This window comes from Pristiophorus japonicus, chromosome 8 (assembly GCF_044704955.1).
Source record: "Pristiophorus japonicus isolate sPriJap1 chromosome 8, sPriJap1.hap1, whole genome shotgun sequence".
NCBI lineage: Eukaryota > Metazoa > Chordata > Chondrichthyes > Pristiophoridae > Pristiophorus > Pristiophorus japonicus.
In genome coordinates, this window is record NC_091984.1 from 36,125,716 (window position 1) to 36,140,524 (window position 14,809).

A 14,809-nucleotide genomic window follows, 5' to 3' on the forward strand; every position below is an offset into this window, starting at 1 on the left:
GGGATAATCCGTGATTGTTGGGGGTTTGAGAGGGAGGTGAGAGAGGCAATGGTTGGATGCAGGAAAAGTAAGCATAATGCATATTCCCTTCATTGCCTCCAATGGTTATGCTCAAAAACATCAGGCTTCCCTCTGTATTGGCCTAGTGAAAATGTTTAAACAATGTAGCTTTAGTTAAGGTCTCCTGCATTATCACCGTCGGAAATTAAACTGTATGACAGAATATCCAGCAGGAAGCAGCAATTAACCTGCCCAGCACCATTCACCTGACTGTTTCCAGTTAACAGCAAAACCAGGAAGGAGAAATAATGTAATAATAACCTAACACACATCCAGAAGCAACAAAGAAATGGTACATTAGTAACAGTCACATTTTCCTATCTGCTTGGTAGGAGCTGTGTTTCGACGTTTTGCTCTGTAGCATCCACAATCAGTGAGCTTGAAGCCTTGTGGCATCGGAGTCAAGATTTTTTCTCAATTTTTTACTTTCTTTACAAATTGTGTCCTTCAAACTTAGGAATTCCATTGGATAACAGTGTTCCTACTGATTGGTGCGCAGCTGATAATCTGGAATACAACACAGAGACACAAAACAATCAGAGAAAGGGAAACTGCAGGCCACAAGTATATCATTCAATAGCAAACACTAACTCTCCCATATTTAAACCTCTCCTCCCCCAAATACCGACTCTTACTTAGAGACCTGAATTTGCATCACCATCTTCATCTCAGATTTCATGCTGGTCCAGTGCTATTCCAGCTTCCCCATTCACTCTGCCCTTTCAGCAGCTGACTTTTTAGTTTACACTATGGGTGACTGCAGAAAATGACATTTGTTTCAGGATTGAGCAAATAAAATCTCTCTTTGTCATTTGAGGACCTTTGTTTACTTAAGAGGTTGCTAGGATACCAATGCTGTAAGGTCACTGCGGTATTGTTTTCAACAGGGAGGTCACGGTACAAGATCGACATTTCAGGTGCACGCTATCACCGGGCTATTTAACTAGTTTGAGAGTGGTTACACCCTACATTTGTACAAGGATAGTCTCCAGAGTGGTGTAAAAAAGTGACAGTTTCCTAAAATGGTCAGAATGGGATAATGCACTCCTCTATCAAACCTCTCCCATATAGCTGGGTTTATAAAAATGTTAAAGTATGGACTTGTTGTGTTTTAGGGATGGAGGTAATGACACAGGGGTCTAAACCAGGGTTACTAATCCTCCAGGAGAATGTCAGATTGATCTGTTGGACGCTACTGCGAGAGTTAGATTATGAGGCGAGATTACACAAATTACGATTGTATTCCCTAAAATTTAGAAGGTTAAGGGGTGATCTGATTGAAGTTTTCAAGATATTAAGGGGAATAGATAGGGTAGTGAGAGAGAAACTATTTCTGCTGGTTGGGGAGTTTAGGACTAGGGGGCATATTCTAAAAATTAGAGCCAGACCTTTCAAGAGTGAAATTAGGAAACACTTGTACACACACAGGGTGGTCGAAGTCTGGAACTCTCTTCTGTAAATGGCAATTGATGCAAGATCAATTATTAATTTTAAATCGGAGATTGATCGCTTTCTGTTAACCAAAGGTATTAAGGAATATGGGCCAAAGGTGGGTATATGGAGTTAGGGCACATATCAGCCATGATCTCGTTGAATGGCAGAATAGGCTTGAGGGGCTGAGTGGCCTACTCCTGTTCCTATGTTCACATTTATCTGTTTTGTCTTATAGCACTGCTGTGAAGTGTTTTAAGTTTTACTATGTTAAAGGCGCTATATAAATAAAAGTTGTTGTTGTTGTTCCTAACCCAAGAGAAATATTAGGGCATTAAAACAATTGTGCTTTTTTCCTATTTTCTCTTAATATTTTTGTTTATTTTTATGAAAATATTGCCAATGAAGATGGAGATTGGAGCTAAAACTGAGAGCTGGGAAATAGTAATGCTGTTGATTAATTTTCATACACGATTGCTTACCTCCGCTCTGAGTGATGTAACGTACCCAGGGGAGAGCCTGATAGCCACTCTTTTCAATGATTTTCAGGTAGCGCACCTAGTTAAAAATAAATGAGAGTATTACATGGTCTTTAAAATGAATTGTACAAAACACCTTTGGACCTGGTCTTGCTTATTGTGATTTTATTTTCAATGCATTTCTCAGTTGGACCACTGCGGATGAAACTTAACTGTAATATATTCACAGAGCACAGCACATACAGCTCCTAACATGGCAGCTAGCTCTTTCGGAAGCCTTCGGAATCTGCCTGGTTCTGTTTATTATTAACTATGCAGTTGCAGTACACAATGCGTTCACATCCACAGTGTGGAGATACAAATATTGCAAGCTTACAGACATTACACTTCTCCCTCCTTAATGAAAAAGTTAAAACAAAAATCATACATAACTTTCATGTTTATACATAACACAGGATATAACTTTTTTTTTCCATATTTACAAATTTAACTTTACCACTTGTTTTCTGTTTCGAAGAGGATACCTTCACTCTCGAACAGAACCTTCCAAACATGGTGTCAAATCTAAACTCATTCGAGGCTCATCCTGAGGAATGTTTTCCTCCATGGAATTTCCTTGATTTTCATTTGAACTCACTCTAACTTCAGGCTCTTTGTTTTCCTGACTCGGACTCAGACTTTCATTCTGATTCTCTCCTGGATTTGTTTCCAGTACATTGGATTTAGGATTTGCTGCTGGTATATCAAAACTATCTGATGAGTCAAAAATAATTGAATCATTCCCACCTTCAACTCCTTCCATGTCTGTAGGTAAAATATGATCAATATGAACAAATCTAACCTGTCCATTATCAAACATCTTTATCAAATATGTGCGAGGGCCTCATATCTTCAACACTCTTCCTGGTAACCACTTTAACCATTTATGGTGATGGTTCTTCACTGTCACCTTCTGGTTTAATTTCACACTTCTCTCTTTTACTCTACCTCTATCCTGATTCTCTTTCTGTCTTAATTGTGTCTCTTCTACGGACTGTGCCAAATTTGGCTTTAACAACAAGAATCTGGTTCGTGGCTGTCGTTTGATAAACAACTCTGCTGGTGTTCTACCAGTAGTTGTATGAGGAGTATTTCGATATGTAATCAAAAAATTAGCCAATTTGTGATCCAATGACAACTGTCGTTTCCTTGGATTTGGATCTAACATTTGTTTTATGAGGACACGTTTTACAATTTGTACAGTGTACTCTGCTGCACCATTCGAAGCAGGATGGTATGGTGGAACCTTGGTATGTTTCACACCATTTTTGCTCGTGAATTGTGCAAATTCTTCTGAACGAAATTGTGGTCCATTATCCGAAACAATTTCTTCAGGGAGGCCAAATGAAGAAAATAATTTTCGCAAAATGTCCAATATTTTACTTGTTGTTATTACAATGTTGTTACATTGGAAACACCTCAACCCACTTCGAATGGCTATCAATCACCATGAACAATTGTTGTCCTTCTAACTCAGCGAAATCAATATGTAGCCTTTGCCACACCCTGGGAGGCCATTTCCATGGCTGTAATGGTACTGGTGGTGGTTTCTTGCTTACCGATTGACATGTCGTACACTGACTCACGATATACTCTATATCTTTATCAAGACCTGGCCACCATAAATAGCTGCGTGCAAAACTCTTGGTCAAGCACATTCCCAGATGCTGGTCATGGAGGTCTCCTAATAAGTTGGACCTGAATTTATTTGGTATAACCACTCTTGCACCCCACATGATACAATCTTTATCGACTGATAATTCATTCCTACGAATGAAGAATGGATGAATATCTTCATCTGTTACCTGGTTTGGCCATCCATTTGCAATATACTTATACACCTTTGACATCACTGGGTCACGTTTGGTTGCTCTACCAATCTCTTCAGCTGTGACTATTTTTCAATGTATGAAAAATAAAACACTTCTTCCCTATCGGGTGTAACTTGTGATGGGGAAGGCAATCTAGACATTGCATCAGCATTACTGTGATCAGCTGATCGTCTGATTCAATATCATACGTATATGCTGACAAAATCAAAGCCCATCTCTGCATTTGGGCTGCAGCTAATATTGGAACTGGGGACCTTGGATGGAGGATTGCTGTTAGGGGCTTATGGTCCGTAACGATGGTAAACTTACGACCATACAAGTATTTATGAAACTTCTTGACCCCAAAAATTAAAGCCAAAGCTTCCCATTCAATTTGCGCATAATTACTCTCACTGGCACTGAGAGTGCGTGAAGTAAAAGCAATTAGTCTCTCCTCCCCACTACTTGATATATGAGAGATTACTGCCCCAACTCCATACGGAGAGGCAACACATGCTAGCTTAATCTCCTTAGATATGTCATAGTGAACTAACATGCTGCTCTCTACCAATTTGCTTTTACACTCCTTGAATGCTGTATCGCATTCTTTTGACCACTTCCAATTGACCTGTTTTTTCAAAAGTTCATTCAGTGGATGTAATACTGTAGCTAAATTTGGTAGGAACTTCCCATAATAGATCAAAAGACCCAAGAATGAACAAAGTTCAGTGACATTCCTGGGAGTGGGTGCATTTCTAATTGCATCCAATTTTTCCATGGTTGGATCTTTGACTACTCTGTACCCTAAGTACTCCACTGAGTTTTTAAATAACTCACACTTACGAGCAGACACTCATACTCTGTGCTTCTCTAGCCCTTTGAGGACTTCATTCAATATGTTATACTGAATTTGCCTATTTGGTGCTGAAATTAGTATGTCATCCAAATAACATACCACCCCTTCAATACCTTGCAAAATCTGGTTCATCACCTCTTGGAATATGGCAGGGGCGGAAGACACTCCAAACAGTAGCCTATTAAATTGATATAGGCCTCGATGAGTATTTATAGTCAAACATGACTTGGACTCCTCATCTAGTTCAAGCTGTAAGTAGGCATTCGTAAGATCCAGTTGAGAAGATTTGGCCACCTGTCAGTGTTGTGAACAAATCTTCTATTTTCGGCAATGTATTGGGGACATTACCCTCTTGAACCTGGTTTATGGTTACTTTATAATCACCACACAATCTTACCATACCATCGGACTTAGGTACAACAACAATGGGTGTAGCCCAATTACATCGATTTATCTTACAGATAATGTTCTCGGTCTCTAGTCTTTTGCGTTCTTGCTCAACTTTCTCCTTGAGTGCATATGGTACGGAACGTGGCTTGTAGTAAACCGATCTAGCGTCCTTCTGTACCCTGACACTCGCCTTGAAGCCTTGGATTGTACTGCCCCTTTCGCAGAACACCTTCGGATACTTCTTGATAACCTCATCCGTTGATGAAATTCTCGCTTCCACACAGAAAATCTCACTCCAATCCAGCTTCAGTGAGCTAAACCAATTTCTTCCTAGTAAGGCAGACTTGTTTCCTTTCACTACAATTAGAGGCAAGTTCTGAAATTGATCTTTATATTTCACCGGTACGGTGATACGACCTACCACAGGAATTTTCTCTCCTGAGTAGCCTCGCAGCTCTATCTTGAATTTCTCCAGTTGGAAATCACGCAATTTGTCGAGGTACAGTGACTCCGGTACTACACTCACGGATGCACCCGTGTCGATTTCCATTGGTATCTTGAATCCCGCAACATCTATTTGGATTTTGATGCTTTCCGAATCGCTGTCTGTTAACCTCGTGCTCCTGATGACGTGTAACTCTACGTCTCCTCGTCCTGTTGTTGTTCTTCCATTCTATGTAGTTTCTTGGGATTTCTACTCATAGCTTTGAAAGCTGGTTTACCCTTCAGTCGGCATGCCTTTGCAAGATGCCCAGTCTTTCTGCAGAAGAAACACTCTGCCTTCACGTATGGACAACTTTGAGCAATGTGTTGTCCCAGGCACCTATAGCACGATTTCGACGCTCTGTTAGAATTTCCAGTTTCTGAGACTTTGGGCCCCCACCATCTTTTACTTTGAACCAGTAGGTGATTTACCTCGGTTGACTGACGACCGTAATTATTATTTAATTCTCAGGAATATTGTTCGGCCATGCCCATCGACCTCGCTGTCTGACAAGCAATCTCAAAAGTCAAGTCATCCGTCGGCAATAACTTCCTTCTGATCGCATCATTTTTCACCCCACAGTTTCCAAAATGACAATGCATCGATAGCTTTTTTAATGCTACGATGTAATCACTGATAAGTTCATCAGTCTTTTGATTCTGAATACCAAAACGATAGCTTTCAGCAATTTCTAATGATTTGGGGTTATAGTGCTGCTCCAGCTTCGTTAAAATCTCTAAGCGTTGTGTCCTTTGACTCGTCAGGCACAAGCAGATTTACAAGGGTTTCGTACAATGTCGGACCCGCCTCCGATAAGAAGATCGCTTTCTTACATCCCAACACAGCCCAGTTCTGGACTGCATTGTCTGGAACTTCGATTATGTTATTTGCAGTGAAATACATTTCTAGCCGATCCACATACGCTTTAAAACGTTCCCGGTCGTGTTTATATTCCCCAAAATGTCCAATTACACCTGGCATTTTAATCTCTAGCCATTCACACCATGTGCTGTATTTTACCTCGGATTTTGTAGCTTTTTTCCAAAGACAGAAACTTCCAGAGTCTCTCTGTCGGCTGGCTGAATCCTTCACCAACAAAATTTACGCTTTAAATCATCCGAAAAATCCCATCTCGCCGCCAAATGTGATATCTTCACAGAGCACAGCACACACAGCTCCCAACATGGCAGGCAGCTCTCTCGGAAGCCTCCGGAATCTGCCTGGTTCTGTTTATTATTAACTATGCAGTTGCAGTGCACAATACGTCCACATTCACAGTGTGGAGCTACAAACGTTACAAGCTTACAGACATTATTTTAACCAAATGTGTCTGGATTGTAGTAGGAAAGTAGAATCCCAGCTGTGGCAAGCATATACCTGTACCAGCGCTGATTGCTCATGGATACCACACCGCAGTCATAAGCTCCAAAATGTATTCTTGGGGTGGATTGTGACCTTTCACTGAAGAATTGGGCGGCAAGAATGCAATTACAAATTGAGATTGGGATTATAGGTTCTTGTCATAGGAGTGTACAGGACCAGAAAAAAAACAGTTTGGTCCATCTTACCAGCCCCAAAGTTCAAATACAGAATGCGCAGCTCAAGATCTATATCCCTCAATTGATTTTTTTTCAACAATGCCTATCCAGCTTTCTCTTAATATCATTGATGATATCAGCCCTGAGTGCCTCCCAAGACAGTCCTCTGGTGTCTATTAGGTTAGAGAGGAGAACTCACAGAAATCTGCTCACCTGACTAATAGACCTCTATTAGGGAGTGGGGAGGGAAGAGGTCGGAGCACGACAATTGAGGGGGAGACAATGATCAGTGGTTCGTGGGATACGGGAGGCATTGGGGGGGGGGGATGTCAGAGCATGGTAATCGGGAGGGAGACAAAGATCAGGCCTTAGTGAGAGGGGCGGGGGGGGAGTGGAGGGGAGGCGGTTGCGGTAGCGAGGAGAGGCTGCGATCGGCAGAAGGTTTGTTTGAGAGGCTGGAGGGGGAGGCGGGAAGCACACTTGCTCCTACTGGCTCACAAGCAGTGCTATAAAAAATAGCTAAGACAGAAAAATGCCGAAGGGTCATCGACCTGAAACGTTAACTCTGTTTTTCTCTCTCTCTCCACAGGTGCTGCCTGACCTGCTGAGTATTTACGGGGAGGCGGAGAGGGCGTGGGGGAGTGAGGTAGGAAACCCGGAAATGTGGAGTTCCTGCCGAATTTAACGGCAGGACCTCGTTATCGCATTTTTAATTCTGTTTCTCGCCCGGAAGACGGACAGATTGACAGGCTGGCCAGTTGTTGGGTGGTAAAGCCAATGGCAGAAGAACGCAACCACGGGACCGTTGGCCAACAGTCGGGAAAGATCGGGGCTTGCTATGGGGAGAGGGCAGGGGAGAGGTCGGAGCACGGAAATTGAGAGGGAGGCAAAGATCAGCAGTGCCGGGAGGGGCGTGGTGGAGTCAGAGCAAGGTAATCGGGAGGTGGCCAAAGATCGGGCTTTGGTGGGGAGGGGGGGTGGGGTTGCAATTGTCGTAGCCAGGAGAGGCCAAGATCGGCAGAAGGTTTGCTTGAGAGGCCAGAGGGGGAGACGGGAAGCACACTTGCTCCTCCTGGCTCACAAGCAGTGCTATAAAAAATACTTCGACAGAAAATGCTGGAAATAAGAACAGAAGAAATACGAGTAGGAGTAGGCCATACGGCCCCTCGAGCCTGCTCCACCATGAAATACGATCATGGCTGATCCAATCATGGACTCAGGTCCACTTCCCTGCCCGCTCTCCATAACCCCTTATTCCCTTATCATTTAAGAAACTGTCTATTTCTGTCTTAAATTTATTCAATGTCCCAGCTTCCACAGCTCTCTGAGGCAGTGAATTCCACAGATTTACAACCCTCTGAGAAGAAATTTCTCCTCATCTCAATTTTAAATGGGCGGGCCCTTATTCTAAGACTATGCCCTCTAGTTCTAGTCTCCCCCATCAGTGGAAACATCCTCTCTGCATCCACCTTGTCAAGCCCCCTCATAATCTTATACGTTTCGATAAGATCACCTCTCATTCTTCTGAATTCCAGTGAGTAGAGGCCCAACCTACTCAACCTTCCCTCATAAGTCAACCCCTTCATCTCCGGAATCAGCCTAGTGAACCTTCTCTGAACTGCCTCCAAAGCAAGTATATCCTTTCGGAAATATGGAAACCAAAACTGCACACAGTATTCCAGGTGTGGCCTCACCAATACCCTGTATAACTGTAGCAAGACTTCCCTCCTTTTATACTCCATCCCCTCTGCAATAAAGGCCAAGATTCCATTGGCCTTCCTGATCACTTGCTGTACCTGCATACTATCCTTTTGTTTCATGCACAATTACCCCCAAGTCCCGTTGTACTGCAGCACTTTGCAGTCTTTCTCCATTTAAACAATAATATTCAGCAGGTCAGGCAGCACCTGTGGAGAGACATGCCAAAGGGTCATCGACTTGAAACGTTAACTCAGTTTCTCTCTCTCCACAGATGCTGCCTGACCTGCTGAGTATTTCCAGCATTTTCTGTTTTTATTTCTGCAGTATTTTGCTTTTGTATATACAATACTTACCTGCTTGATCCGGCAGCCCCCGTCTCCATTTTGCTGTCGGTTTGCCCGGCACTGTGGGAATCTGATTTAAATATTAGAATGATGTGTGTGCCTCTTGAGAGCGGGACACTTACACAGCACGCAATCTGATGTCATAAAACTGGTGGCAGACGCATTTGCGGAGGCTTGGGGTCCCATCTCACGATTTTACTTTTTTGATTACCCCGACCCTCTGCTGCCCATCGTGCGGGGGTTAATATCGACCCCTATGAATGTGGGGTTTGAAATTACCTCTGTTGACAACTTTGTCAAAAATGGTCAATGTGCATAGAATATGGAAAATCCTGTTTTGTAATCGTTGAGACTTTTACATAGGATGTACAGTATAGAAAGGAACCATTTGGCCCACCTGGTCTGTGCTGGTGTTTATGCTCCACACGAGCCTCCTCAAACCTCTCCTTATCTCACCCTATCAACATAACCTTTTATTCCTCTCTCCCTTCGTGTGTTTTGCTGAAGCTAATGCGATGAGGAATTTCACTGCTGCCCTGGGTATCAAATATCAGGTGGAGCCAGACATGACATCATAAAAGGGAAGTGTAACCTCCTCAGGGTTAGAATAGTTTGTTCTGGGCTGGGGTACAACAGATTGTTTTGAAACAGATAACAATGTATGTAGACTAGACTGGATTCAATGGAATAAATTAAGTTCAATTGGATTGGACTAAATGTCCGTGTATGTGCATGTACTGGACTGGATTAAGGTGGTGGGGTAGATTATGATGTTGAGCGATAGTGTAAAACGGGCGATGGCGAATTGGCAGCCTGCTTTACATCTCTCCTGATTTTTATTTCTATTGACAAATAGCTATCACACAAAGTCAAGATATACCTAGAGTGTCTGTGGCTGCATGGCCTTATAATGAGCCACTGGATCTGGTCTTGCAATTTGCAGAGAGTGAAGGATAGCCTCTTGGGAATAGGAAATCATATGGGCTTTATAAAGGAGGGCTATGCATTTTGAGCAAATACTGCTGGTCTAAAGATGTTAATAACATTGATGTTAAATAGATAGTTTGTTGTCTAATTGCACTTGGCTTGGACTGACTAAGTAATATACGAGTATGTGTGTGTGTTTTACATGGCAGGGCACATATGTAGTCTACATTGGAGTTGACTAGACTGTCCTGCTCTAAATCTGATCATCCACTAGGCTGGGTGAAATGCTCCCATTCCAAATCTGTTCGACAATCCCAATTTGAAAAGTACCAGGAAACAAAAGATTAAGTGGAAGAGTAAAATTTTCAGACTTCCTCCTTTATTAAAATGCTGACCTGAATTCCAGAGACAGTGAAATATGGAATTTCAAACTTGACAGTGATGGGCGGCTTCCCCTCCTGCTCCTCACTCTCAACACTTGGGAGGCCAAAGTGGGCCCGCATCAAGTACTCCTTGCCACCCTGAAAATAACAAAAACAGGAGATGGCCACAAGCAAGAAACAAGAGAGCCTAACGGTAAATTGCAGGATTAGGTGCAAGGGTTAAAAAACAGAACATTAAAATTACAGCGGATGTAGTACAAATTTGGAGTAAGTTTCATATTCCTCTTAACTTAAACAGGTTTAATCCATATGTTGCCCCATGCACAGAATAGATAAACCAGGTTATTCAAATTATGTTAACTTTACTACTTTCTCTATTTAACTTTATCTGGACTGAAAAGGATTTTGAACAGTCATCTCATAGTCCCAGCAAACTATTCAGAGACTTTGATACAATCTAATGTACAGATCTCTCTGTGAGAGGCTCTAGCTGTCCCACTTTTCCCAATATTTTTTATAATTTATTCGTTCATGGGATGTGGTCATCACCGGCAAGGCCAGCATTTATTGCCAATCCCTAACTGCCTTTGAGAAGGTGATGGTGAGCCATCTTTTTGAATCACTGTTCTTTGTAGTGGTTTGGTACAACTGAGTGATTTGCTTGGGCTGTTAAGAGTCAACCACATTGATGTGGGTCTGGAGTCACATATAGGCCAGATGGGGTAAGGACAGCAGATTTCCATCCCTAAAGGACATTAGTGAACCAGAGGGGTTATTCCGACAATTTGATCGTTTCATGGTCATATATTACTGATACTAGTTTTTTATTCCAGATTTATTTAATTAACAAGTTAAATTTTCCAGCTGCCAAGGTGGTAGTTGAATTCGCATTTCTAGATCATTAATCCAGGCCTCTGAATTACTAGTCCAGTAACATAACCACTATGCTACCGTTCCCTGTTTTCCTGTTTTCCCAATCTTACAATAGCAGTGGACAAGGGAAGTGCACCCCACTAATTCATGTTGCCACGAGTTTGAGCTCTGAAATGCTGCACCGCTGTATTATTAATATTTTGAATTTTCCACATTACTCACAGGGAAAGACTTGATCGACCAGACGACAACATTCTTTTCTGGCAGCCATTTTGCACTGCCAGTACTGGTCTTGAATTTCGGTGAATCAGCGTCACTGGGAACTGGCACAAAAATCTCAACGTTGTTTGCTGTAGAACGGTGTTTAAATTGACTCTTAGCCTGAATTTGAGTAGGTACAAAAATCTGAGTTAGGAAATTAAGGTAACAAGTAAACAGGCAGAGAGACAGATATGATATGTGAACATAAGCAATAAAAGGGATTAACAACCACACATATACATGCACAAGGCATTCGCACACACACATACTAGAACACAATTAACAATTATTTGAATAAAATGATCCATGCTTACAAAGATAAACACAGTCTTGCACTAGCCATGTTTTATTTGAGAATCCTGAGCTATAATTGATCCATCTTTGATGGTGAACCCAATAAAATCACTGTGACAAATTGAAGTAATAAAGGAAGATAAACCATAGTACTGTAGATGTGAGAAAACACCCTCCATTCTAAACTAAGATTCACTTTACTCAGTGCGTTCCCCAAAACCTGACTGGTTAGTTGGGTGTTCCCAATTTTCTGTTAAGGAACACTCACAACTCAAGGAACACGCCTTCCTGCCAAGATACTACGCGTTATATTACAGTGCACTATTTTATCTTGTTTCCCATTGGCTGCTTCCTCTACCTCCACCCCCACAAAAGGCAGCAAGCACCAAGATAAATATATGTATTTAAAGTCAAAGCCGTGCTGAACTGAATTACAGTAGATGAGCAGGAATACTTTGCCTGTTAGATAAGCTGCCTTTAATGTATTACTAACGTATTACTAAGCTCGATTACGTTGACCTTTGGTCAAACTTATCATTTCCAGTCTGCCTCCTGTACTGAACCTATTCGTCAACTGCAATACAATCTGCGGCATTGATAATTTTTAGAAATGCTATTGAACTGCCTGGTGTTTTACATTAAAAAACATGCTAATAAATTAACTATTTTGCCTCAAGTTTTCCGAGGGGTGGCATCTTGACTATTTTCCAATGGTGTTACTTTGCTTCAAAAAAGGGAATTAGATAGCTGCATGAAAAAAATAATACTAAAGGGCATGGGGAGTGACCAGGATTAGATTAGATGGCCATTGTGAGAGAAAACATGGATGGCGACTTGATAGACTAAGTGGTAGATTTTGGAAGGGGAGAGGGGGAACTGATCAGCATTAGTTTTCCATTTCTTAGGTGTTTTTGGGCACCAAACCCAGGAAAATGACACCTTACAATTGGCCTGAGCATCCCATGTCTGGGAACAGTGTGAAAGGGGGGAGAATCATCCTGGGTTTCCATTGCTGATCACGGCTGGGAAGTGCATGTCTGGCCATCGGATGTGGGCAGGATTGGGCTTAGCTTCAAGGCTACCTATCACCAGGAAAGGAAGAAACATATAAAATCTACCAGCCCTCAGAGTCTAGGCTGACACACGAAGAGTGGCTATTTGGATCAGATACTGCAAGACTGCTGGTGACTATTGGACTGTCCCCTGGGAGTGGAGGTGGAAAAGGATGAAACTAGGAAAATAAAAGAAGGCACAAACTCCAAACCAGATCAAGATAGATGGGCCCACGCCCGCATGAGGCAGCAGGACACTGTGAGGTGGAAGGCAGCATTACTCATGAGGTCCTGTAAGGTAACTTTCACGGGGAAATTTAGACAATCTTGATTAAAATGCTTCAATCTCAGTCGCAGTTCCATGCTTACCTTCACCATAATTTCTACTCGGCTGTGTGAGTATTTCTCAATCGCCGACTCAATCCAGATCAAGGGCTTTACCTGCAAAATAAGGTATTATAACAATCTGAGCATATGATATTTTACAACGGTAAACGTGAGATAGTAGGCCACATATTTAACAACACCATTCAATAATAAAATGGAGTGAACATAGGCACATTTTGACTATCTTCAGTAGAGCTTCAAATCCAACCGATGATCATTACGACCTCCAGACCAGTGTGTGGTTCTATGTGCATATTATCTTACTATATGTATATTAGACAAAAGCCTGTTATTTAATGCTGAGTATGACATAGGCCGACAGGTAAGTGGAGTCTGCACCTTCTCAGAAGGGCAAGAGAGGAGGAGAATTTGTAACTTCTGTAAATGACAATGCAAAGTCGCAATTTCCACAATACACCTGTACTATGCAACAAAACACTTTACGTGCTATTTTGTTTCAAATTGCCACAGCAAGCTTGAGTTAAAACATTATATCCAGAACGTTCTTTAGCTTTTGAAAAGTACTTAAATGAATCTCCCTGCGCAGATATACCAGTGTGCCACGTGACTGAGTGCCCATTTACCAGTACTAGTTGTGAACACATTTACCAATTGTGTCTATTTATTGTTGTGTTAGCCGTGGCTCAGTGGATAGCACTCTTGCCTCTGAGTCAGAAGGTTGTGGGCTCAAGTCCCCCACCTGAAACTTGAGCACAAAAATCTAGGCTGACGTGCACAAAAGTGCAGTGCTGATGTTTTTCAAATGAGATGTTAAACTGAGGCCCCCTCTTCTCTCTCATGTGCGTTTCCTGTACTTCATTAGCTGTAAAGCAATTTGGGATGTCTGGTGGTCATGAAAAGCACTATATAAATGCAAGTCTTTCTTTCTTTTCAGTACTTCTTGTGAACACTTCACATTTGTACATTTACCAGCGCTAGTTGTGAACATGTCACGTACCCAAGTGTACATTTACCAGCGGTACTTGTGAACTTGTCACGTACCCGAGTGTACATTTACCAGCGCTAGTTGTGAACATGTCACGTACCCGAGTGTACATTTACCCAGCGTTAATTGTGGACATGTCACATACCCAAGTGCACATTTACCAGTGTTAGTTGTGAACATGTCATGTCCCCGAGTGTACATTTACCTGTGTTAATTGTGGACATGTCACGGTCCGAGTGTACAATTACCAGCGTTAATTGTGGACATGACATGTACCCGAGTGTACATTTACCAGCACTAGTTGTGAACATGTCATGTACCCAAGTGTACATTTACCAGCACTAGTTGCGAACATGTCATATACCCGAGTGTACATTTACCAGCGCTAGTTGTGAACATGTCATGTACCCAAGTGTACATTTACCAGCACTAGTTGTGAACATGTCATGTACCCAAGTGTACATTTCCCAGCACTAGTTGTGAACATGTCATGTACCCAATTGTACATTTACCAGCACTAGTTGTGAACATGTCACGTACCCGAGTGTACATT

The 14,809-nt window shown here is 42.1% G+C and overlaps 1 protein-coding gene across 1 annotated transcript in view; it reads right to left on the bottom strand.

Annotated features, from left to right (window-relative positions):
* Positions 1 to 358: 358 nt before the first annotated feature.
* LOC139268050 (AP-1 complex subunit mu-1-like) overlaps positions 359 to 14,809 on the bottom strand; it is a 60,324-nt gene continuing 45,873 nt past the window's right edge. The window contains exons 7-11 of the mRNA XM_070886039.1: positions 13,293 to 13,364; positions 11,539 to 11,697; positions 10,456 to 10,581; positions 1,974 to 2,049; positions 359 to 567 (exon numbers count right to left, since the gene is read on the bottom strand). Coding sequence (XP_070742140.1) covers positions 542 to 567; positions 1,974 to 2,049; positions 10,456 to 10,581; positions 11,539 to 11,697; positions 13,293 to 13,364 — 459 coding nt within the window. The 3' untranslated portion in view covers positions 359 to 541. The remainder of the gene's footprint in view (positions 568 to 1,973; positions 2,050 to 10,455; positions 10,582 to 11,538; positions 11,698 to 13,292; positions 13,365 to 14,809) is intronic.